This window comes from Sinocyclocheilus grahami, unplaced genomic scaffold (genome assembly GCF_001515645.1).
Source record: "Sinocyclocheilus grahami isolate Dianchi unplaced genomic scaffold, SAMN03320097.WGS_v1.1 scaffold460.1, whole genome shotgun sequence".
Lineage (NCBI taxonomy): Eukaryota > Metazoa > Chordata > Actinopteri > Cypriniformes > Cyprinidae > Sinocyclocheilus > Sinocyclocheilus grahami.
Window position 1 is genome coordinate 966,386 of NW_015505639.1, and position 25,401 is coordinate 991,786.

The 25,401-nt window shown below is 34.1% G+C and overlaps 1 protein-coding gene across 1 annotated transcript in view; it reads left to right on the forward strand.

Annotated features, from left to right (window-relative positions):
- The window catches only part of LOC107552879 (1-phosphatidylinositol 4,5-bisphosphate phosphodiesterase beta-2-like), a 41,212-nt gene that overhangs the window by 5,442 nt on the left and 10,369 nt on the right, over positions 1–25,401 (forward strand). The window contains 24 exon segments of the mRNA XM_016234917.1: positions 651–730; positions 837–890; positions 1,291–1,366; positions 1,444–1,548; positions 1,639–1,795; positions 2,858–3,004; positions 4,425–4,582; positions 6,068–6,150; positions 8,222–8,306; positions 9,727–9,952; positions 10,107–10,171; positions 10,883–10,979; positions 12,048–12,132; positions 12,227–12,351; positions 12,933–13,084; positions 13,879–14,043; positions 15,647–15,746; positions 16,706–16,810; positions 16,892–16,947; positions 18,171–18,234; positions 18,954–19,361; positions 20,332–20,497; positions 21,202–21,325; positions 24,812–24,876. Of these exon segments, the coding sequence (XP_016090403.1) occupies positions 651–730; positions 837–890; positions 1,291–1,366; positions 1,444–1,548; positions 1,639–1,795; positions 2,858–3,004; positions 4,425–4,582; positions 6,068–6,150; positions 8,222–8,306; positions 9,727–9,952; positions 10,107–10,171; positions 10,883–10,979; positions 12,048–12,132; positions 12,227–12,351; positions 12,933–13,084; positions 13,879–14,043; positions 15,647–15,746; positions 16,706–16,810; positions 16,892–16,947; positions 18,171–18,234; positions 18,954–19,361; positions 20,332–20,497; positions 21,202–21,325; positions 24,812–24,876 (2,948 nt within the window).

Genomic DNA, 25,401 nt, shown 5'->3' on the forward strand with positions numbered 1-25,401 from the left:
ATAGATAGATAGATAGATAGATAGATAGATAGATAGATAGATAGATAGATGATACACTCATAATGATCTCTCGTTCTCTGGAGTGTTGAGTGACTGCAGCCACACGTTTATCGGGACTAATGTTCTTTTCAGCCGCTGGTCTTTGTGGTTCAGAAATGGAGTTTATGAGTTTATGATTTTCATATCCTGCCACTAATAAGCTGCAGTGCAGATCAATTGTGTTATTTTTGTGTGCCTCGAAGCACTGAGGTTTATCATACGCCCTCTGGTGGGTGAATGCATTGTAAACACATCTGACTGAACTAAACACAGGCTGGGTTTGTTATTGTTTGTTTAGTAACACTATTGTTAAGTATTAAAGGAGTAGTTCACTCCAAAATTAAAATTTGCTGAGATTTTACTCACTCTAAGGCCATCCAAGAGTTTGTTTCTTCATCAGATTTGGAGAAATGTAGCATTGCATCAGTGTCTCAGCAATGGATGCTCTGCAGTGAATGGGTGCCGTCAGAATGAGAGTCCAATGAGAGTGTGTGGATTATTGTGATGTTTTTATCAGCTGTTTGGACTCTCATTCTGATGGCACCCATTCACTGCAGAGGATCATTTTCAGATGATTGTGTTTTTCTAATCTAAGTTTCTTTCTGGCACAGACGTGGGCAGACGACATTCTGGCTATAGCATATAACACACTGAGATCAAACGCCTGCAGACAGGTCTTCCTGGAGAAAGTGTGAGGACTTGTGCTAGTCATGACATGACAAATATTGATTTATATTCCCGATAGACTTCTGATAATTATTTCATTGATGTTTTTCTTGTTTCTGTCTTCTTTATAGGTATGTCCGACTCTCATTGCAGACCAACAAAGATGGAAAAATTCCTGTTAAAAAGTAAGAAAAACATTGATAATAATCAGAGATGTTTCTCGAGCAGCAAATCTGCATATTAGATGATTTCTGAAGATCATGTGACACTGAAGACTGGAGTAATGATGCTGAAAATACAGCTGCGCATCACAGAAATAAATTACATTTTACATAATATTCACATGGAAAACCGTTCTTCTGAACACTAATAAAATTTCATATTATTGTTGTTTTTGTCTGTATCAAATAAATCATAAAAATCTTACCGACCCCAAACTTTTGAACAGTACAGCATTTGGGATGCAAGTTTCTCTTAAGAAAATGTGCTAATGGGTTTATTGTTGCACATTAAAGTGATACTTGTCATATCAGGCTAATATTTTATGTGAGATCTTCTCATAATGATCTTAATCTTTCATCTCAGCATCTTAAAGATGTTTCCAGCAGACAAGAAAAGAGTGGAAGCTGCTCTGGCTGCAGCAAATCTCCCGAAGGGAAAGGTGTGTGTGTGTGTGTGTGTGTGTGTGTGAGTGAGTGTGTATGCAGTATTTAACCATCAGTCGTCTTGTGTTGTTAGTTTGACACCATTAAGTCTGATGTGTTCACTGAAGCGGCCTTCAAGACCTTCATACTCAATCTCTGTCCCAGACCTGAAATCAATGAAATCTTCACGTCCTTGTGAGTGAATGCACTCCATATGTTCATTTGACACACGCATGAGTTCATTAATGATCACGAATCAGTGTTTGATTGTGACCTCCATAGCACCAAGGGAAAGGGATTCATGACGAAGGAGATGATGACCAAGTTCCTGAACGAGAAACAGCGAGATTCCCGACTCAATGAGGAGCTGTTTCCACTCATCAGACCCGAACAGGTGAAGAATCTCATCGAGAAATACGAGCCCAGCTCGTCCAACGCCAGCCGCGGTGAGTTCAGTTTAATCATTGATTTCTGTACAATCTAAACATGCAAGATGAATTCATCTGAGATGTCGTGTTATTTTAGTATTATTGATTTAATTAACATTTTGAATTAGCTGTTTATATTTTCAGTTTTATTTATTTTTATTTTATGTGCTTTTTTCGGGGTTTTTATTGCAATCGCATTAACTTTAATTTTGTAATTTTTAATTTTAAACTTCAACATAAATGTTTTTTTTTTTTCAGGTTCCAGTTTTTGTATTTTTATGTTTTTAATGTATCTTTCATTAACATTATTATTCTTACATTTATAGTATTCTTACATTTATGGATTTATGATCCACTGGCAACAGTTTTAGTCATGTTATAAAATCAAATCAAATCAAATCAAATAAAATAAAATAAAATAAAATAAAATAAAATAAAATAAAATAAAATAAAATAAAATAAAATAAAATAAAATAAAATAAAATAAAATAAAATAAAATAAAATAAAATAAAATAAAATAAAATAAAATAAAATAAAATAAAATAAAATAAAATAAAATAAAATAAAATAAAATAAAATAAAATAAAATAAAATAAAATAAAATAAAATAAAATAAAATAAAATAAAATAAAATAAAATAAAATAAAATAAAATAAAATAAAATAAAATAAAATAAAATAAAATAAAATAAAATTAAATTAAATTAAAAAAATGTATCTTATTCCAAAATTAACTATATAAAATCTAAATATACTGTAACAACAATAAAAATTATAATATAGTATCATATAATAATAATACAAATTATAATATAGTGTAATATAATCATATAATATTAATAAAAACAACATATATATATATACATTCAAAGAACAACTAATAAAAATGAAAAAGAAAATACATAACAAAATTAATAAAACTTTAACCTAAAATTGTAATAATATAATATAATATAATATAATATTTGTAAAAAACCTGTAGCTCTGTGAATGACAAAACAGTGTTTCCGAACCTGGTTGAACAAGAGGCTGTGTGACTGTATATTTGTGAAGATTCATTCAAGTCTGTTGCCGCTGCAGGTCAGATTTCTCCAGATGGTTTGCTGTTTTATCTGATGGGATCTGAAACATCAGTGGTGAAACTGGACAAACTGGCCCAGAGTCACGATATGACTCAACCCATCCCACATTACTTCGTCAAATCCTCCCACAACACCTATCTCACAGGTGAGGAAAAAAACTAAACACTGAGGATTTTACAGATATTTACTTTTAACTTGAAATGTGAAATTTCACAATACTCGATACCCATTTACGATAACAGCAATAACTAATACCTAAATAATATAAAGTTCAAACATTAAAGACAAGTACACAGTTAATAATAAAATGAGAACAAATAAACTTATTACAAGCACTAACACAAATAAATACAATAAACAAAGATAGCCTAAATTAACAATACTTTACAATGCTTGTGAAAACTGTATTACTGTACGAAGTAAATATGCACAGATACCTATTAAAGCTACAAAGTAACTGACGTAATTAGTTACATTTTTAGGGAGTAACACAATATTGTTATGCATTTAAAAACATTTCATGCATAAAAACACTTGAAAATGATAGACTTTTCTGATGATGAAGCAGCACTGGAACAACAGTTCAGATTATAGCTTTAGGGGGCTAAGAGGGTCTAGCAGTTCAAATGTTTGGGATCAGTAAGACTTTTAATGTTTTTAATGGAGTCTCTTATGCTCAACGAGGCTGTATTTATTTGATCAAAAAATACAGAAAAAAAAATTTATATTATGAAATATTATTGCATTGGTTTCCCATTTTTATATACTTATAATTATATAATTAAAACATATATATAGTTTATTTCTGTGATGCGCAGCTGTATTTTCAGCATCATTCCTCCAGTCTTCAGTGTCACATGATCTTCAGAAATCAGTATAATATGCTGATTTATTATCAGTGCTGAAACTGTTGTGCTGCTTCATTTTTTTTGAACCTGTGATACTTTTTTCTTAAAAAGAACAGCGTTTATTAAAAAAAGAAATCTTTTCTAACAATATAAGTCTTTACTATCATTACGATCCATTTAACACATCCTTGCTGAATAAAAGTATTAATTTAAAACAAAAAGAATAGTAGTGTATATTGTAACACAAAATTTCTATTTTGAATAAACACTGTTCTTTTTAACTTTTTATTTATCAAAGAATCCTGAAAAAGTATCACAGGTCCCAAAATAAAATATTAAGTAGCACAACTGTTTCCATATATATATATACTGATAATAAATCAGCATATTATAGTGATTTCTGAAGATCATGTGATACTGAAGACTGGAGGAATGATGCTGAAAATACAGCTGCGCATCACAGGAATACATTACTGTTTAAAGTATATTAAAATAGAATTTAAATTGCAATAATATTTCACAAAATTGCAGTTTTTGATCAAATAGATAAAAAAAAAAAGCTTCTTTAAAAAACATAAAAAATCTTACTGATCCCAAACGTTTGAACAGCAGTGTACCTCTGGCCCTGGCTTTAACACTTCTTCAGCAGGTACCGTTAGTTTAGTTTTTTGGGGTAAATGAATGGATAAAACACAGTAAAGCGTGTGTTGTGTGCAGCGGGGCAGCTGACGGGCGTCTCGTCTCCGGAGATGTACCGCCAGTGTCTCCTCGCCGGGTGCCGCTGTCTGGAGCTCGACTGCTGGAAGGGCAAACCTCCGGATGAAGAGCCAATCATCACCCACGGCTTCACCATGACAACCGAGATCCTCTTCAAGGTCAGTTCCTCCCTCTCTCGCTTAGTCTCGCTGTGATTATGGGATGCGCAGTGGAGGCTCATTATACTCAGTCAAGCTACATTTGACAGAAATCAAGACAGGTCAACTTCAGCTTTACAGCAGATTATTAATCGCTTTGATTTACTGAGTCAAGACATATGTGACCCGGGACCACAAAACCAGTCATACGGGTCAATTTTGTTAAATTGAGATTTGTACATCATATGAAAGCTGAATAAAGCTATTAATAAAGAATAAAGCTGAATAAAGCTTAATAAATAAGCTTTCCATTGATGTATGGTTTGTTAGGATCGGACAATATTTGGCTGAGATACAACTATTTGAAAATCTGGAATCTGAGGGTGCAAAAAAATCTAAATATTGAGAAAATCATCTTTAAAGTTGTTCAAATGAAGTTCTTAGCAATGCATATTACTAATCAAACATTAAGTTGTGATATATTTACAGTAGGACATTTACAAAATATCTTCATGGAACATGATCTTTACTTAATATCCTAATGATTTTTGGCATAAAAGAGAAATCAATAATTTTGACCCATACAAATATACCCCAGCGACTTAAGACTGCTTTTGTGCTCCAGGGTCACATGTGCATAAATAACCTCAGGAAGAAGAAGCGCCCTTTAGCATACTTTTAAAAAAGAGTATTTATTATGGAAATAACATACTTTAAAGCGATATACTTAAGTGCACAATGAGTGCAGTGTTTTCGGGCGTTTAATTTACATGTTAGTTGCAATAAAAATGTGTTTACATTTTTATGTATTTAATGTATTGACAAGCATTTATGGTAACTATAATATACTTTAATGTCATTTCTATTGCAACTATGTCTTTAAATATATCTATTTTTTATAATGATGTTGCAATTCAATGCGTTTAACTTACTATACAGTTAAATTATAATCTTAGTCAACATCAAAATAAGTCTACTTCTTTAAAGCTTGACAAAAAATATTCCAACATAATGATTTGAAATGTACTTTTAAATAAAAATATAATTTGATTAAAATGAAATAAAATAAATGGTGACCAGTTACATGAACTAACATAAACCGGTAACACTTTACAGTAGACTTCCATTTGTTAACATTAGTTAACTATGTTAGTTAACATCAATTAACAGTGAAAAATACTTCAAAGCGCTTATTCATCTTAGCTATTTTTCATTTGAACATTCATTAAAATCAAAAGCATTAAAAAACATAATGATTTAAAATGTACTTTAAAATAAAAAAACATTATTTGACATATGTGTGGTTTTTAAAAGTATACTTAAGTTGTGTCTCACTGGCCTTTTATTTCATTAATATTATAGTATCTACAATTTTCAATTTTACAACTTTTAAGATTTGAAGTACACTCCAAGTGCACATTAAATATGATTTAGCACACTTCTATTTCACAAGGATGAGGAAGGAAATTTCATTCAAATGTTCTTACTTCATGATTATGACTTTAGGATGTGATTGAAGCGATCGCTGAGAGTGCCTTCAAAACGTCCAAGTATCCTGTTGTCCTTTCGTTTGAGAACCACGTCGATACGTAAGACACTTTTTGCTCCTCGTGCTGCAGATTTGATGCTGTGATATTTCTGATATGATATACAGTGGGTAAGGAAAGTATTCAGACCCTCTTACATTTTTCACTCTTTGTTATATTGCAGCCATTTGCTAAAATCATTTAAGTTCATTTTTTTCCTCATTAATGTACACACAGCACCCCATATTGACAGAAAAAACACTGAATTTTTGACATTTTTGCAGATTTATTAAAAAAGAAAAACTGAAATATCACATGGTCCTAAGTATTCAGACCCTTTGCTGTGACACTCATATATTTAACTCAGGTGCTGTCCATTTCTTCTGATCATCCTTGAGATGGTTCTACACCTTCATTTGAGTCCAGCTGTGTTTGATTATACTGATTGGACTTGATTAGGAAAGCCACACACCTGTCTATATAAGACCTTACAGCGCACAGTGCATGTCAGAGCAAATGAGAATCACGAGGTCAAAGGAACTGCCTGAAGAGCCCAGAGACAGAATTGTGGCAAGGCACAGATATGGCCAAGGTTATTATATTGCAGCCATTTGCTAAAATCATTTAAGTTAATTTTTTTTCCTCATTAATGTACACACAGCACCCCATATTGACAGAAAAACACAGAATTGTTGACATTTTTGCAGATTTATTAAAAAAGAAAAACTGAAATATCACGTGGTCCTAAGTATTCAGACCCTTTGCTGTGACACTCATATATTTAACTCGGGTGCTGTCCATTTCTTCTGATCATCCTTGAGATGGTTCTACACCTTAATTTGAGTTTAGCTGTGTTTGATTATACTGATTGGACTTGATTAGGAAAGCCACACACCTGTCTATATAAGACCTTACTGCTCACAGTGCATGTCAGAGCAAATGAGAATCATGAGGTCAAAGGAACTGCCTGAAGAGCTCAGAGACAGAATTGTGGCAAGGCACAGATCTGGCCATGGTTACAAAAAAATTTCTGCTGCACTTAAGGTTCCCAAGAGCACAGTGGCCTCCATTCCTTAAATGGAAGACGTTTGGGATGACCAGAACCCTTCCTAGAGCTGGCCGTCTGGCCAAACTGAGCTATCGGGGGAGAAGAGCCTTGGTGAGAGAGGAAAAGAAGAACCCAAAGATCAGTGTGGCTGAGCTCCAGAGATGCAGTCGGGAGATGGGAGAAAGTTGTAGAAAGTCATCACTGCAGCCCTCCACCAGTCGGGGTTTTATGGCAGAGTGGCCCGACGGAAGCCTCTCCTCGGTGCAAGACACATGAAAGCCCGCATGGAGTTGTGAGATGGTGAGAAATAAGATTCTCTGGTCTGGTGAGACCAAGATATAACTTTTTGGCCTTAATTCTAAGCGGTATGTGTGGAGAAAACCAGGCACTGCTCATCACCTGTCCAATACAGTCCCAACAGTGAAGCATGGTGGTGGCAGCATCATGCTGTGGGGGTGTTTTTCAGCTGCAGGGACAGGACGACTGGTTGGAATTGAGGGAAAGATGAATGCGGCCAAGTACAGGGATATCCTGGACGAAAACCTTCTCTAGAGTGCTCAGGACCTCAGACTGGGCCGAAGGTTTACCTTCCAACAAGACAATGACCCTAACAACTCTGTGACTGTTCTTGAATGGCCCAGCCGGAGCCCTGACTTAAACCCAATTGAGCATCTCTGGAGAGACCTAAAAATGGCTGTCCACCAACTTTTACCATCTAACCTGACAGAACTGGAGAGGATCTGCAAGGGGGAATGGCAGAGGATCCCCTGAAAAACTTGTTGCATCTTTCCCAAAAAGACTCATGGCTGTATTAGATCAAAAGGGTGCTTCTACTAAATACTGAGCAAAGGGTCTGAATACTTAGGACCATGTGATATTTCAGTTTTTCTTTTTTAATAAATCTCCAAAAATGTCAGTAATTCTGTGTTTTTCTGTCAATATGGGGTGCTGTGTGTACATTAATGAGGGAAAAAAATGAACTTAAATGATTTTAGCAAATGGCTGCAATATAACAAAGAGTGAAAAATTTAAGGGGTCTGAATACTTTCCGTACCCACTGTAAATGAGATCACGTGTATGTTTCAGAGTGAAACAGCAGGAGAAGATGGCCTACTACTGCAGGACGATCTTTGGAGACGCTCTGCTCGTTGACGTACTGGACAAATATCCCGTGAGTTCAGATGTGGGGATGGTTTTGTTGGATTCAAACACTTATACAGTATATTATACTTATATTTTCACTTATACAGTGAAATATACAGTATATCTACACTGGCACAATTATTATTTTAACGTCATTCAGCAAATATACAGAGAGTTGAAATACATTTAGAATGTTGACGTTCTGTTATATGAGCCTGAATTAATTCAGAGACAACACAGAACATATGAAAAATATTGAATCATTAAAAATGTAATTTGTCACACCACAGGACTATTTGAAATTGAGTAGTGAAGATAAAATTGTGATTAAAAGTAATCAAATAAAACATGATGACCAGTTACTTTTCATGAAGGTATATAATAGTTAGCATGAACTACAAATAATAATAAATAAAAAAATATATATATATATATATTTCTAAAGTATTTACAAGTGGAGCCAAAAATGTGATTAAAAATGATAAATAAAATAAAAATATAAAATAGTTGCTCAAACTAAAATCGAGAGTTTACATTAAAGTTCTGTTTGTTAACATTAGATTAGTTAACTATATTAACTAACAATATAAAAATACTTCTAAAGTAAAATAAACGGTGATCAGTTGCATTAACTAAAATTAAAATGTATTTAAAGATACATTTAAATATCCATTAGTTAACGACATTAGTTAGTATGAACTAAAAATAAAAACATTTATAACGCATATAAAATGGACTAGTGGAGAAGAAAATGTGAACAACAATGATCAATTAAATAAAATACGATAATAAAATAAAATATAAAATACAATAAAAGGTGACCAGTTACATAAAATAAAGCAAAATAAACCAGTAACACTTTACAGTGAGGTTCAATTTGTTAACATTAGTTAACTATATTAGTTAACATGAACTGTCAATGGATGATGCTTATAAAGCATTCATTAATCTTCGTTAATTTTCAACAGACCTGAGCTAACAATGAATGGTTGTGCTTTTATTAATTAACGTTAACAAAGATTAATAAATACTGTAAGTTAATGTTAATGCATTAGCGAACATTAACTAATGGGACGTACCATTGGTGTTACCAATAAACTATTATAAAGCGGATAGTTCCGGTGCTTGATTCTGATTGGCTGAGCCACGTTCAAAGCTGTTATAAATTACTCTACAAAGTAACATACAGCTTTGCTTACGTTTGTGTGTTTCTCTGCAACCACTTTGTAGCAACCACAACTGTTTCTGAGGAGCTACATTGTTTGGTGGAAGAATACTGTTTTTATATCATTACACTTTATTTGCTCTGAAACTTCACGTCGTGCCTAACAATGCCCCTTAGCTGTTATAAATTCATGGCTTCACGGGGCTTATTGCTTTAATATTGCACGCTGTTAGTAGTAGTTCTGTTTAACATCTCATCTAATCTTCTGTGGTTTGTTTTTCAGCTGAAGCCGGGTCATCCGGTGCCGAGTCCGTCTGAGCTGATGGGTAAAATACTGATCAAGAATAAGAAAAGCAGCGCACCTGCCAGCAAACCAGAACAGGCCAAGAAAGCGTCTGGTCCCGAGCAAGCAAACGCATCTGCGGACGACCCCGAGTCCAACCAGCCGGCCGATCCAAACCAACCCGCTCCAGCTAACCCAGAGGCCAGCGACCCGCCGCATGCAGCCGGTCAGTTCGTCCATTAACCAGTCCTCAAGCTAGTTTACTAGTGGACTGTTTCTATGAAGCGTCCAAATACTTTTAGTGCTTGCGGTGTTTGTGAAGATGCTTCGACGGGCCACCAAAAAAAATTACAACAGTATTTTGTGTCTAACCGCTCCAGATGAGCGTGAAGAGCATGATGACCACGATGAACAGGACGAAGAGAAGATGAAGAACTCTGATGAGGTGAAGTAGATGCTGTATACTTGTAACGTCTGGCCTCTTTCGAGGAACGTAATTGTAAGATTGAAGAAATGCACGTTTTAAAACCTAAAGAAGTCACCAAGGCTGCATGTATTTGACCAAAATAAAAACAGTAAAATTGTGAAATATTATTACAGTTTAAAATAACCATTTTCTGTTGTAACATCTGTTAAACTGTAATGTATTTCTGTGATGCGCAGCTGTATTTTCAGCATCATTCCTCCAGTCTTCAGTGTCACATGATCTTCAGAAATCAGTATAATATGCTGATCTGCTGCTCGAGAAACATTTCTGATTATTATCATTAATTGAAAACATTTTACATTGATACATTTTATTTTTCAAGATTCTCTGATGATTTGAAAGTTCAAAAGAACAGAAATTATGTCGTCTTTTATTATGCAAATTATGATATGGTATAATACTGTACAATATATTGTACAATATAATCTTATATAATATAATACATTATACTGGCACTTTTTGATCATTTTAATGCATCCTTGCTGAAAAAAATAAATTTCTTAAAAAAAAAAAAACTGTTTTTGAAGAGTAGTTTATGCTGCAGTGAAACCAATGTAGTAAAGACACTCCAATTTGCTTTTTGTAAGTAATTGTTTGCTACATGTACAATGACTTCTCTTTTTTTAATCAACATCTAATGAGTCTGCATTATTTGTCATTTCCTCTCAGGGAACCGCTGGACAGGAAGTGACCGCATACGAGGAGATGTCCGCTCTGGTCAACTACGTACAGCCCAACAAATTCATCTCTTTTGAGAACGCAGCCAGTGAGTTCACGCTCATACGTGTGTGATGAATACATAATACATGCACCCGAATCTCTGAAACCTTCTCTTAGACCATATTACACAATAAATATATTTACCTTTTTTGCAAAAGATTCCCATTTGAGCTATAAATATGCAAAATCAAATGTATAAACCAAAACAATGTAGTGAAATTATTTAAATTTCACCCTAGTAACACTCTCCAATAATTTCGTTTGTTAACATTTGTAATTACATTAGCTAACATGAACTACAATGAGCAATATGTTTTATTAATATTTGTTGATGTTAGTTAAAAATATGATTCTTCATTGTTCATGCTGACAGTGCATTAATTGATGCTAACATACGACATTGGATTTTTATTTATATTTTTATATGACTTTATTGATTTTTATATTTATCAGTTCAAGCGTTGAAGAATTAGTTCAGGCTTTAAGGGCTGCAGATTTCAGTCAAAATAAAAGTTTGATGGTTCAATGTTTGAAAACGAAGAAATTAAATAAAAAGTATTTTTACAAGTAATGTAAATAATTATTATTATATTATTTTTTCTTAAATGCTCATTTTTACAATACAGTCTAATATTGCGAATGTTTGTATTTATTTTTATATTGTTATTTAATAATAATAATTCACCCAGAAAGAATAAAATCTAAATAAAAGTTTGATGGTTTAATGATTGATATTGATATTGCAATTTTAAAGTAAAATAAACTTATTGTTATTATTATTATTATTATTTCTTTAATACTCCATTTTTTTATTTTATAGTGAATAATTACAATAATAATATTTATTATTATTAATATTTAATTTATTATTATTAATCATATTTATTTAGTATATATGTATGTATGTATGTACTGTATATATATATATTTTTTTATTTATTTTTTTTTTTTTTACTTGTATTATAAGAGATGAAAATGTGCTGCATAGCAGGACTGGATCTGTTGTTTTTGCCTTCTGTCCCATGCTGCTTGTACGATGCTGACAAATCTCTAAACTTGTAAAAAAGTGTTTCATACTGACTTGTTTTCACCATCTGATTCTGTCCAAATTTAGAAAAAAACAAGAGTTTTGTCATCTCTTCCTTCGTGGAAACCAAAGGGGAGAGTCTGATCGCTAAGAACGCTGTGGACTGGGTCGAGTATCCTTTACTCTGACATTTCCTCTCAGTTAGATTCAGACTCAGTGTTTTCTGGTGTTTGGATGTCAGTGCTTTCCTGAGCTGATGACTGTAGATATAATAAGAGGCAGATGAGTCGTATCTACCCTAAAGGAACCCGTGTGGACTCTTCAAACTACAGTCCTCAGCCCTTCTGGACCGCCGGCTGCCAGTTTGTGGCGCTCAACTACCAGACTATGGGTGAGACGAGTCAAATCACAGCCCACATTGGCAGTTTTTATGACCCTGCAGCACAAAAGCAGTGTTGAGTCGTTAAAAATGTAGAATAACAATAATTAATAAAAAAAATATATAATTATTTAAAATAACTCCCACAACTGTAAAAAAAAAAAAAAATGTAAAAAAGAAAAATATATATTTAAAATGCATTTTTTTGTAATTTGTGATATTTCTACATTTTGTAAAACAATTTTTATTTGTTCACCTGAATGTCATGTGACCATCAACTGACATCACGGAATTGTGAACACGCATATGTGTTGTGAAATTATTGAAATATTACATTTCAGGGATATTTCAAGTAAATATTTTGACAGCTGACAGAAGAGATTGAAAATCCCTGCCAATCGTTTCTCTTTGTTAACCTTCACTTATCTTTATCATTTGTATTTGAATATGATGAGTGACCACAGGTGTAAAGTGTGTAAATGTGTGCGTTTTAAAGCTGTGCACTGACCACATCAGCTCTTGTTATTAATGAGACTGATCTCCTGTCACTGTGTCTGTGGGTTTAATGGTGTGATGTGTATTTGATGCTGTAGATTTCCCCATGCAGCTCAACATGGCTCTGTTTGAGTTTAACGGCAGGACGGGTTACCTCCTCAAACACGACGTGGTCCGTCGCAGCGACAAGACGTTCGATCCCTTCACCGACAGGATTGACACCATTATCGCCAGCACTCTCACCATTAAGGTAATGCAGAAATGCTTTGGGACTTATATAGAAGAACAGTTCTATAACAATGCATTTGGCAGATACTCATATATATATACAGTATATATAGTAGTGCTGTCAAACGATTAATCGCGATTAATCGCATCCAAAAATCCCTTTTATTACAACTTTAATATTCCACTGTAAAACTAAAAATCAAGTATTGAAGAAAATAATAATTACAATACTTCTAATTTCAAACATTAAACCACCAAACTTTTATTTTGACAAAAAAAAAAGAAATGCAAATTATAAAGCTAATAAAATAATATATATATATTAGTGCTTTCAAACAATTAATCGCGATTAATCGCATACAAAATAAAAGTTTTTGTTTGCATAATATATATATGTGTGCTGTGTATTTATTATGTATATATAAATACACACACCGCCCGTTTATATATTAAATATATGTATTTATTTATTTATAATATAAATTATATGAACATAAATACAGACATGTAAATGCATGTAAATATTTTCAAAATATATACTGTATGTGTGTGTATTTATATATACATAATAAATATACACAGCACACATATATATATTATGCAAACAAAAACTTTTATTTTGTATGCGATTAATCGCGATTAATTGTTTGAAAGCACTAATATATATATATATTATTTAATTTATCTTAATAATTTACACACATATTAAGAACATAAATTTCCAATTCACTATGTGCAGTCTTTTCGCTATCAGTGAATTTTGCTCTCCTCTTTCTTGACTTGTAAATGTGAGTGTGAACTGTATCCTGTGTTCAGATTTACTCCGGTCAGTTCCTGTCGGATAAGCACGTGAAAACCGGAGTGGAGGTCGAGCTCATCGGTTTGCCCAAAGACCCCAAACGCAAATACCGCACCAAAATGAGCACGACGGCCAACGCCATCAACCCCGAGTGGAACGAGGAGCCTTTTGTCTTCGAGAAGGTCAGATCCCACGGCTCCCTTCACTTATCTTTATCATTTGTATTTGAATATGATGAGTGACCACAGGTGTAAAGTGTGTAAATGTGTGCGTTTTAAAGCTGTGCACTGACCACATCAGCTCTTGTTATTAATGAGACTGATCTCCTGTCACTGTGTCTGTGGGTTTAATGGTGTGATGTGTATTTGATGCTGTAGATTTCCCCATGCAGCTCAACATGGCTCTGTTTGAGTTTAACGGCAGGACGGGTTACCTCCTCAAACACGACGTGGTCCGTCGCAGCGACAAGACGTTCGATCCCTTCACCGACAGGATTGACACCATTATCGCCAGCACTCTCACCATTAAGGTAATGCAGAAATGCTTTGGGACTTATATAGAAGAACAGTTCTATAACAATGCATTTGGCAGATACTCATATATATATACAGTATATATAGTAGTGCTGTCAAACGATTAATCGCGATTAATCGCATCCAAAAATCCCTTTTATTACAACTTTAATATTCCACTGTAAAACTAAAAATCAAGTATTGAAGAAAATAATAATTACAATACTTCTAATTTCAAACATTAAACCACCAAACTTTTATTTTGACAAAAAAAAAAGAAATGCAAATTATAAAGCTAATAAAATAATATATATATATTAGTGCTTTCAAACAATTAATCGCGATTAATCGCATCCAAAAATCCCTTTTATTACAACTTTAATATTCCACTGTAAAACTAAAAATCAAGTATTGAAGAAAATAATAATTACAATACTTCTAATTTCAAACATTAAACCACCAAACTTTTATTTTGACAAAAAAAAAAGAAATGCAAATTATAAAGCTAATAAAATAATATATATATATTAGTGCTTTCAAACAATTAATCGCGATTAATCGCATACAAAATAAAAGTTTTTGTTTGCATAATATATATATGTGTGCTGTGTATTTATTATGTATATATAAATACACACACCGCCCGTTTATATATTAAATATATGTATTTATTTATTTATAATATAAATTATATGAACATAAATACAGACATGTAAATGCATGTAAATATTTTCAAAATATATACTGTATGTGTGTGTATTTATATATACATAATAAATATACACAGCACACATATATATATTATGCAAACAAAAACTTTTATTTTGTATGCGATTAATCGCGATTAATTGTTTGAAAGCACTAATATATATATATATTATTTAATTTATCTTAATAATTTACACACATATTAAGAACATAAATTTCCAATTCACTATGTGCAGTCTTTTCGCTATCAGTGAATTTTGCTCTCCTCTTTCTTGACTTGTAAATGTGAGTGTGAACTGTATCCTGTGTTCAGATTTACTCCGGTCAGTTCCTGTCGGATAAGCACGTGAAAACCGGAGTGGAGGTCGAGCTCATCGGTTTGCCCAAAGACCCCAAACGCAAATACCGCACCAAAATGAGCACGACGGCCAACGCCATCAACCCCGAGTGGAACGAGGAGCCTTTTGTCTTCGAGAAGTGCAGATCCCACGGCTCTCGTATCATTCATGACACACAAGGTGTGTTTGAGCTGCTCCGAGGCTGAAGTCTGTGTGATTTTGAGCAGATCTTGCTGCCGGAGATGGCTTACCTCAGACTCGTGGTTCAGGAGGAGGGCGGCAAGTTCTTGGGTCACCGAATCATCCCTCTGGACGCTCTGCAGACAGGTGAGACCAGCACATATGTGACCCTGCAGCACAAAAGCAGTGTTAAGTCGCTGGGGGATATTTGTAGCAATAGCCAACAATACATTGTATGGGCCAAAATGATCGATTTTTCTTTTATGCCAAAAATCATTAGGATATTAAATAAAGATCATGTTCCATGAAGATATTTTGTAAATTTCCTACCGTAAATATATCACAACTTAATGTTTGATTAGTAATATGCATTGCTAAGAACTTCATTTGGACAACTTTAAAGATGATTTTCTCAATATTTAGATTTTTTTGCACCCTCAGATTCAAATATTGTGCTATCCTAACAAACCATACATCAATGGAAAGATTATTTATTTAGCTTTAGTTCACCCAAAAAATGAAAATTCTGTCATTATTTACTCACCCTCATGTCGTTCTAAACCCATAAGGCCTTCGTTCATCTTCAGAACACAAATATCAAAAATATTTTTGATGCATTCTGAGAGCTCTCTGACCCTCCCATAGACAGCAATGTAATTAACACGATCAAGGTCCAGAAACGTAGTTAAAATATTGACGAATTGTTGAATAAAGTAGTTTTTTTTTTTTTCTTTTGTGCACAAAAAGTATTCTCGTAGCTTCGTAAGATTACGGTTGAGCCCCTGATGTCACATGGATTATTTTACCGATCTCCTTGCTACGTTTCTGGACCTTGATCGTGTTAATTACATTGCTGTCTATGGGAGGGTCAGAGAGCTCTCAGAATGCATCAAAAATATTTTTGATATTTGTGTTCTGAAGATGAACGAAGGTCTTACGGGTTTGGAACGACATGAGGGTGAGTAATTAATGACAGAATTTTCATTTTTGGGTGAACTATCCCTTTAACTAAAAAAAAATGGACCCTTATGACTGGTTTTGTGGTCACATATGAGGATTTTTTGGTGGAACAAAACAAGTTTGTCAAATGCTGTGATGGTTTGCAGGTTTCCAGCACATCTGTCTGCGCAGCGAGGGCAACATGCCGCTCACGCTGCCGTCTCTGTTCGTTCACATCGAGGTGAAGGACTACATCCCCGCTGCATTCGCCGGTACTGACCTACAAACCCACTGTAACATGCTTTCATTGAACGCCACATCAAATAACCCCTCGATGGTTGTGTTTCTGCTAGATTTCTCAGATGCACTTTTCAATCCTGTGAAGACTTCAAAGCCACCGAAGACTGAGGTAGAATTAAATGCACAGATAGTAATAGATGCTGCTGCATATTTTACATTATTATAGTTAACTAAAACTAAAACCATAAGAAAAAAGTAAGTCAACTGAAACAAAATACAGAAAACGTATTTTATTTGAGCTTGATGCCAAGGCAACATTTCTTATTTCATGTAGTGAAATGTATTTGATGTACTAAAATAATAAAAAACTAAATAAAATTAATAAAAATTATATAGACATTTAAAGAAAATAAAAATGAATAAAAATCACAAAAACACACTACAAAATTACTAAAAATGTAATTAAATTTTAATTTATTTTCAAAATAATTGTATAAGAAGATCTCAAGGATACCAAAATAGCCACGGTTATTATAGTTAGCTAAAATTAAAACAAACAAAAAAACGTTTTAATAAACTTTTAAATAAATATTAGCTGAAATAAAATAAAATATGAAAAACTTAAAAGCAATTTATGTCAGCTAGTTGCCAAGGCAACATTTCTCATTTATATTTATTTTAAGTTAAAAATAATTAAAATTGAAATGAAATGTATAAAAAGTATGTAGACATTTAAAAATAATTAATACAAATGATAAAAACATACAAAAAATACAAAACTAAAATATAAAATAAAAACTAATTTAAAGTAATAAGAACTATAATAAAAACTTATTTTATTTTAAATAGTTGCAGCATTTTTAATTTTCATTTATAAAATATTAAAATAACTCAAACTAAAAATGAATAAATTATGTAAAAATAAAAATGTTTAGACATTTAAAGAAAAAGTAATAAACACACAAATTACTTAAACTTTATCAAAAAAGAAAATAAAAAAGCAATAATAATAAACTATATTAATTGTATCTCAATGATATTAAAATAATACTGATAACAACCTCTAAACAGCATAATTGGCTATTAACTGAGATAATTGATTTCCTTTATAACTGTGCTAGTTTTTATATCTCTTGTAATAATTCGAATCTAATATTTCATGAACATGGATGAACTTATTTGTTAAGTAGCCATGTAAAAGTGTGATAGTGTACAATCATTCAGTCGTTATTGAAAAGTGAACACAGTTGTCCTGTGCTTATTGTCAGGCTCCTGATCACTCTGTCTGTCTCTGCATTGTGTCTTGCTTAACCATGTAATCTTCAGCTTTTATACATGCTAAAAGATGAAAAAGCAGGTCTCACACAGATCTCACTGTACTCTCGTCTTCAGAGTTTAACGTACGTGTGTGAATATGAGTTACCTCTCGCTGACGGAGCCCAGACACCTGCCGCAGGTAAATAACACACACTTACAGAAACCCTGACATGCTGTGTTTTCTAACAAATCCATCATAGTACTCTATGAAATATCTGACTCTACTAATAAATATAAACTAATTATCAATTTGACTGGACTCATGTGAGTGGGTGAGAACATAACTTTCAATAAACAATTAAAATAAAAAATATATATGTACAGTATATATATATATATATATATAATGTAAATATTTTATGAATCTAAATATTTCTATATTTTTCATTTTTCTGTTTTGATTTTAATTTAAATTTATTTTAGATTTAATGTTAGTAATTTTTTGTGCTTAACCTTATTTTATTTCATTTAGTTTTTTGTCGATTTTAGTATTTTTTTTTAATATCTATGTATTTTTTATTTTTTTTTATTTTATTTAATATTTTAAATTAGCTTTAATTTTATATGTGCGCTTTTCAGTTTTCGTTTTTAATAATTTTATCTGATATTGCCATTTTTATTTTTAGAACTTTTATGTGCTTTTGTCAATATTATTATTATTTATTTATTTATTTATTTATTTTAATTGAGCTAAATAACAACACTATTGTTTTCTGTAGAACTAACGTACCAAACATATTAAAGTATCATGGTAATTGTATCTGATACCATCACTGTACTGATTTGTCATATTTATTGAAGTGAAATGGATGATAATTTATGCTTGTCTATCTGTCTATGACTCTATCATATAATAAGAACCGAAGGCCGCAGAAGAAGCTCCAGCATCATCAGAGGCTGAAGCTGAAGCTGCAGTGACTCCAGCAGAGGGCGGCGCTGCACCTCCGGCAGAACAGACTCCAGCACCAGAACCTGAACCTGCAGCCGAAGCAGAGGAAGCACCAGAGCCTGAACCCAAACCAGAGGCAGAACCTGAACCTGAGCCCAAACCAGAGGAAAAACCAGAACCTGAGCCCAAACCAGAGGAAAAACCAGAACCTGAGCCCAAACCAGAGGAAAAACCAGAGCCAGAACCCGAACCCAAACCAGAGGAGAAAACTGAACCAGACCCTGAACCAAAATCAGAAGAAAACCCAGAAGCTGCTGCAGATGCTGTTGTCACGGAGACCAAAGAATCCAGTGAGGAAACCCCATCTGATCCATCAGGTGACCTGCGTCTGTCACATGACTGCCTCATCACACTGACTCACTAAGTTAGTTGTTACATTAGTTTGAATAGTTACCACCAAAATACAGCCATCACTACAACTCATCTACAACTATCATCAAAACATTACAAAATATTCATTTCAATATAAATTGTAGCCTAGTTTTATAATAGTAAAAACATATTGTGTGTGTGTGTATATATGTGTGTGTGTGTTTGTGTGCGTGCGTGCGTGTTTATGTGTGTGTGTGTGTGTGCGTGCGTGTGTGTGTGTGTGTGTGTATATATGTGTGTGTGTGTGTATATATGTGTGTGTGTGTGTATATATGTGTGTGTGTGTGTATATATGTGTGTGTGTGTGTATATATGTGTGTGTGTGTGTATATATGTGTGTGTGTGTGTACGCGTCTTTGTGACAAATGAGGACATAAATCTGTATAATGACAAAGGTATAACAGGTATTACAAGGAAAATGTGACTTTTCAGGATATTACCCCATGTCCCCACTTTTCAAAACACTTATAAATCACACAGAATGGAGTGTATTGAAAATCTGAAATAGCAGAAAGTCTCCTGTGAGGGGTAGGTTTAGGGGTAGGGTTGGTGTAGGGCAATAGAATATACGGTCTGTACAGTATAAAAACTATTACGCCTATGGAGAGTCCCCACTTTTCACAAATGTAAACCTGTGTGTGTGTGTGTGTGTGTGTATATATATGTGTGTGTGTGCACGCGTGTGCGTGTGTGTGTGTGTGTGTGTATATATATACGAGTGTGTGTGTGTGTGTGTGTGTGTGTGTGTGTGTGTGTAAAATGTCTAAGAAAATGGGTCAATATCTTATATTTTAGAAACATTAAAATAATAAGTATTGTTTTTTGTTATGAAAAATCGAAACTTCTGTGGTGTTAACAAACCAACAAACTCTGCAGTAAAGAGACTTGAGTCTGATTGATGGAGTTGTTTTTCAGATATCACCACTGTGACCTGTGAAGAACTGCAGCAGCACAAGAACTTCCTGAAAGTCGCCAAGAAACAGGAGAAAGAGCTGAAAGACACGGAGAAGAAGTTTCAGAAGAAACGAGAAGAACTGATTCAGAAATACAGCGACCAGTTCAAAGCCTTGAAGAAGAAGAAGTAAATGCTTATAGGCTGTTATTTTATACTAGTGTAGTATTTTGAATGAGCTTTTATTTTTATATTTTCCAACTTTCATATATTTTTAAAAGTTAGTTTCATTTTTAGTCATTTCGTTATTTGCTTTTGTCATTTTTATTTTTAAAGTACTATTTAGATTTAATTTGTATTTGTTTTAGCTGATAACTACTGAGAAGCAAAACTACATAAGATAAGACTTTTTCAGATAATATATCTAATATGTTCTATTTTAGTTTAAGTTTTAGTCATTTTGTTATGTGCATTTGTCATTTTTATTCGTTTTTGATTTTTAAATATTTATTTTTCTCATCATTTTAGTACTTAAACTTATTTTAATTTATTTAGTTGCCAAGGCAGCATTTCTAATATTCATTTAAGTTTAGGTTTTTCACCTAAGATTGACTTTCCATTTCAGCTTTATTTCAATTAAAGAAAAGTATTTTTAACAGGTTTGGTTTCAGTTAACACTATGCATCCTGGTGATCGGCTGGTTCTGTCCTAGATCAGTGGTGGTCTTAATGTGCAACAGGTTGACCTAGGAAGTCTAGTAAAGAAGTCCAGTGTGCATCTACTTTTGAGCTCTTTCGAGCCGGGAAACACGTCTGTTGGACTTTAATGTTTCATGTTTATGTCCCTGAGATGTGTGTTGTGTGCTGATCTCTTGTTTCCATGTGATTGTCCAGGTCTGGAGATGATCCGGGTGACCAGATGAATGAACTCAAGCAGAAGCTGAAGTCGGAGCTCAGGGCTCTGCTGGTGGAGCAACACGATCAAATCAAGAAGAAGAAAGAACAAAACAACACTGAGGTGCAGACTCAGACATTATGACTGTACAGTGTAGCTAATGATTGACAATCTTGATGAGGTGTTTTAAGAGTCACACTGTGAGACCTAAATTACAGTGTCAGAACTCCAGCAGAGCCTGAACTTCATCACAACGACCGTCAGAGAGTGTGTTTTTTGCCATACGATGAACAAAATTCAGAAATCATCCACATAGTACACATAGTGTAAATCTGTTAGCAAACATCTAGAAAAAGCAAATTAATGTTTCTAATCAAAACATAATTGCCATGAAGGGTTTTATTGCCTTATCACACAACGATGACAGTGATCATGTTTTAATGGTATAAAATATAAAATATGATTATTATTATGAATTTCGGTTTGATTTCGGCCATACTGAGCATTTAAATTAGCCAATTATTATTATTATTCGCTTATTTTTATTTTTAATGAATTCATTTGATTTTAGCCTAAGCATTTCAATTAGACAAATATTATTATTATTATTTATTATGATTTTTTTGGAATGAATTCTTGTTTGTTTTCGGCCATACTGAGCGTTTCACTGAGCCAAACAGCTTCACCGTCCTGCACTGTTCCCGCTGGCCGTGAGCCAGGACTCTCTCAGGTATTGATTAGCCATCAGCACTCTGCTGCTCTGTGTAGTCAGTTGATCTGCATTGATCAGGGGTCATGTCCCGTACTGGGAGAGTAAACCGGACCGGACCCACAACACCCTCTTACACTCATATCAACCACAGTCACCTCTGAACGGAGGAAAGACAAAAGCCTCCTGCCTATACAGTATTTAATCAGTCATGATCTGGTACTAGAGCTCCTGTGATGTGATGAATCCGCTAACACTAAGTATTAAAGTTCAGTGTGTGCATCGTCCAGCAGCGTTTGTGCTCCAGACATGAATGATTCCCCAACTGCATAGAAACACTCTAAAACACTCAGAATAACCTAGCAACCGCATAGCAACACTCTAAAACACTCAGAACAACATAGCAACCACATAGAAACACTCTGAAACACTCAGAATAACCTGGCAACTGCATAGCAACATTCTAAAACACTCAGAATAACCTAGCAACAGCATAGCAACACTTAGAACAACATAGAAATCACATAGAAACACTCTGAAACACTCAGAATAACTTGGCAACTGCATAGCAACACTCTAAAACACTCAGAATAACCTAGCAACCGCATAGCAACACTCTAAAACACTCAGAACAACATAGAAACCACATAGAAATACTCTGAAACACTCAGAATAACCTAGCAACCGCATAGCAACACTCTAAAACACTCAGAACAACATAGAAACCACATAGAAATACTCTGAAACACTCAGAATAACCTAGCAACCGCATAGCAACACTCTAAAACACTCAGAACAACATAGAAACCACATAGAAATACTCTGAAACACTCAGAATAACCTAGCAACCGCATAGCAACACTCTAAAACACTCAGAACAACATAGAAACCACATAGAAATACTCTGAAACACTCAGAATAACCTAGCAACCGCATAGCAACACTCTAAAACACTCAGAACAACATAGAAACCACATAGAAATACTCTGAAACACTCAGAATAACCTAGCAACCGCATAGCAACACTCTAAAACACTCAGAACAACATAGAAACCACATAGAAATACTCTGAAACACTCAGAATAACCTAGCAACCGCATAGCAACACTCTAAAACACTCAGAACAACATAGAAACCACATAGAAATACTCTGAAACACTCAGAATAACCTAGCAACCGCATAGCAACACTCTAAAACACTCAGAACAACATAGAAACCACATAGAAATACTCTGAAACACTCAGAATAACCTAGCAACCGCATAGCAACACTCTAAAACACTCAGAACAACATAGAAACCACATAGAAATACTCTGAAACACTCAGAATAACCTAGCAACCGCATAGCAACACTCTAAAACACTCAGAACAACATAGAAACCACATAGAAATACTCTGAAACACTCAGAATAACCTAGCAACCGCATAGCAACACTCTAAAACACTCAGAACAACATAGAAACCACATAGAAATACTCTGAAACACTCAGAATAACCTAGCAACCGCATAGCAACACTCTAAAACACTCAGAACAACATAGAAACCACATAGAAATACTCTGAAACACTCAGAATAACCTAGCAACCGCATAGCAACACTCTAAAACACTCAGAACAACATAGAAACCACATAGAAATACTCTGAAACACTCAGAATAACCTAGCAACCGCATAGCAACACTCTAAAACACTCAGAACAACATAGAAACCACATAGAAATACTCTGAAACACTCAGAATAACCTAGCAACCGCATAGCAACACTCTAAAACACTCAGAACAACATAGAAACCACATAGAAATACTCTGAAACACTCAGAATAACCTAGCAACCGCATAGCAACACTCTAAAACACTCAGAACAACATAGAAACCACATAGAAATACTCTGAAACACTCAGAATAACCTAGCAACCGCATAGCAACACTCTAAAACACTCAGAACAACATAGAAACCACATAGAAATACTCTGAAACACTCAGAATAACCTAGCAACCGCATAGCAACACTCTAAAACACTCAGAACAACATAGAAACCACATAGAAATACTCTGAAACACTCAGAATAACCTAGCAACCGCATAGCAACACTCTAAAACACTCAGAACAACATAGAAACCACATAGAAATACTCTGAAACACTCAGAATAACCTAGCAACCGCATAGCAACACTCTAAAACACTCAGAACAACATAGAAACCACATAGAAATACTCTGAAACACTCAGAATAACCTAGCAACCGCATAGCAACACTCTAAAACACTCAGAACAACATAGAAACCACATAGAAATACTCTGAAACACTCAGAATAACCTGCCAACTGCATAACAACACTCTAAAACACTCAGAATAACCTAGCAACCACATAGGAAAACTCTAAAACACTCAGAATAATCTAGCAACCCCATAGCAACACTCTAAAACACTCAGAACACCATTGAAACCACATAGAAACACTCTGAAACACTCAGCATAACCTGCCAACTGCATAACAACACTCTAAAACACTCAGAATAACCTAGCAACCACATAGCAACACTCTAAAACACTCAGAACATCATAGCAACTGCACTCTTAAACATTCAAAACAAAACAAAAAAAACACATAGTAACACTCTAAAACACTCAGAATAACCTAGCAACCACATAGCAACAGTTTAAAAACAAGTGATATTTTCTGATGATATGATCCGATGCACCATTATCACCTGCTGAAAGCAGGAAGCAGGTGCTAGAGATTCCTTTCTTGGAAGTGACGGGAAGTGCTTGTATTCATTTCCTCTGTGTGGCAACGCAGCAGATCTCAGAGCTCAGAGCGAAGGCCAGCTGGTGTGTTCTGTTCTGATATGTGTAAGTGACACTTCCTGTGTTCTCTCCTGTATTTCCTGTGTGACAGCGTTTGACCAAACTCCTGGAAATGGCCACAGAGAAGCACTGCAGTGAGATCAAGGCACTCAACAGGTGTGTGTGTGTGTGTTTGTGTGTGTGTGTGTGTGTTTGTGTGTGTGTGTTTGTGTTTGTTTGTTTGTTTATGCTACATGCTACAAGGATAGTAAAACCTGACATTTTTGACATTGTGGGCACCGGCCTGTGTTCCCCACGAGGGAAAAAATAAGATAAAAATAGTAAATGGTTTATCTGAAAGTGTAACAATGCAAACAGGTTTTCTGTAAGGGGTAGGTTTAGGGTTAGGGGATAGAAACTATCGTTTGGTCAGTATAAAAGTAATAAAAGTCTATGGAAAGTCCCCACAATTCACAGAAACAAACGTGTGTGTGTGTGTGTGTGTGTGTTTATGTGGTTTATGAGGACACAAATTTGTATAATAACATGGGTATGACATAGGTATTACATTAACATTATGATTTATGAGGACATTTTGAGGAAAATACGGTTTGTACAGTATAAAAACCATTATGCCTATGGAGAGTCCCCATAAACCATAAAAACAAACCTGTGTGTGTGTGTGTGTGTGTGTGTGTGTGT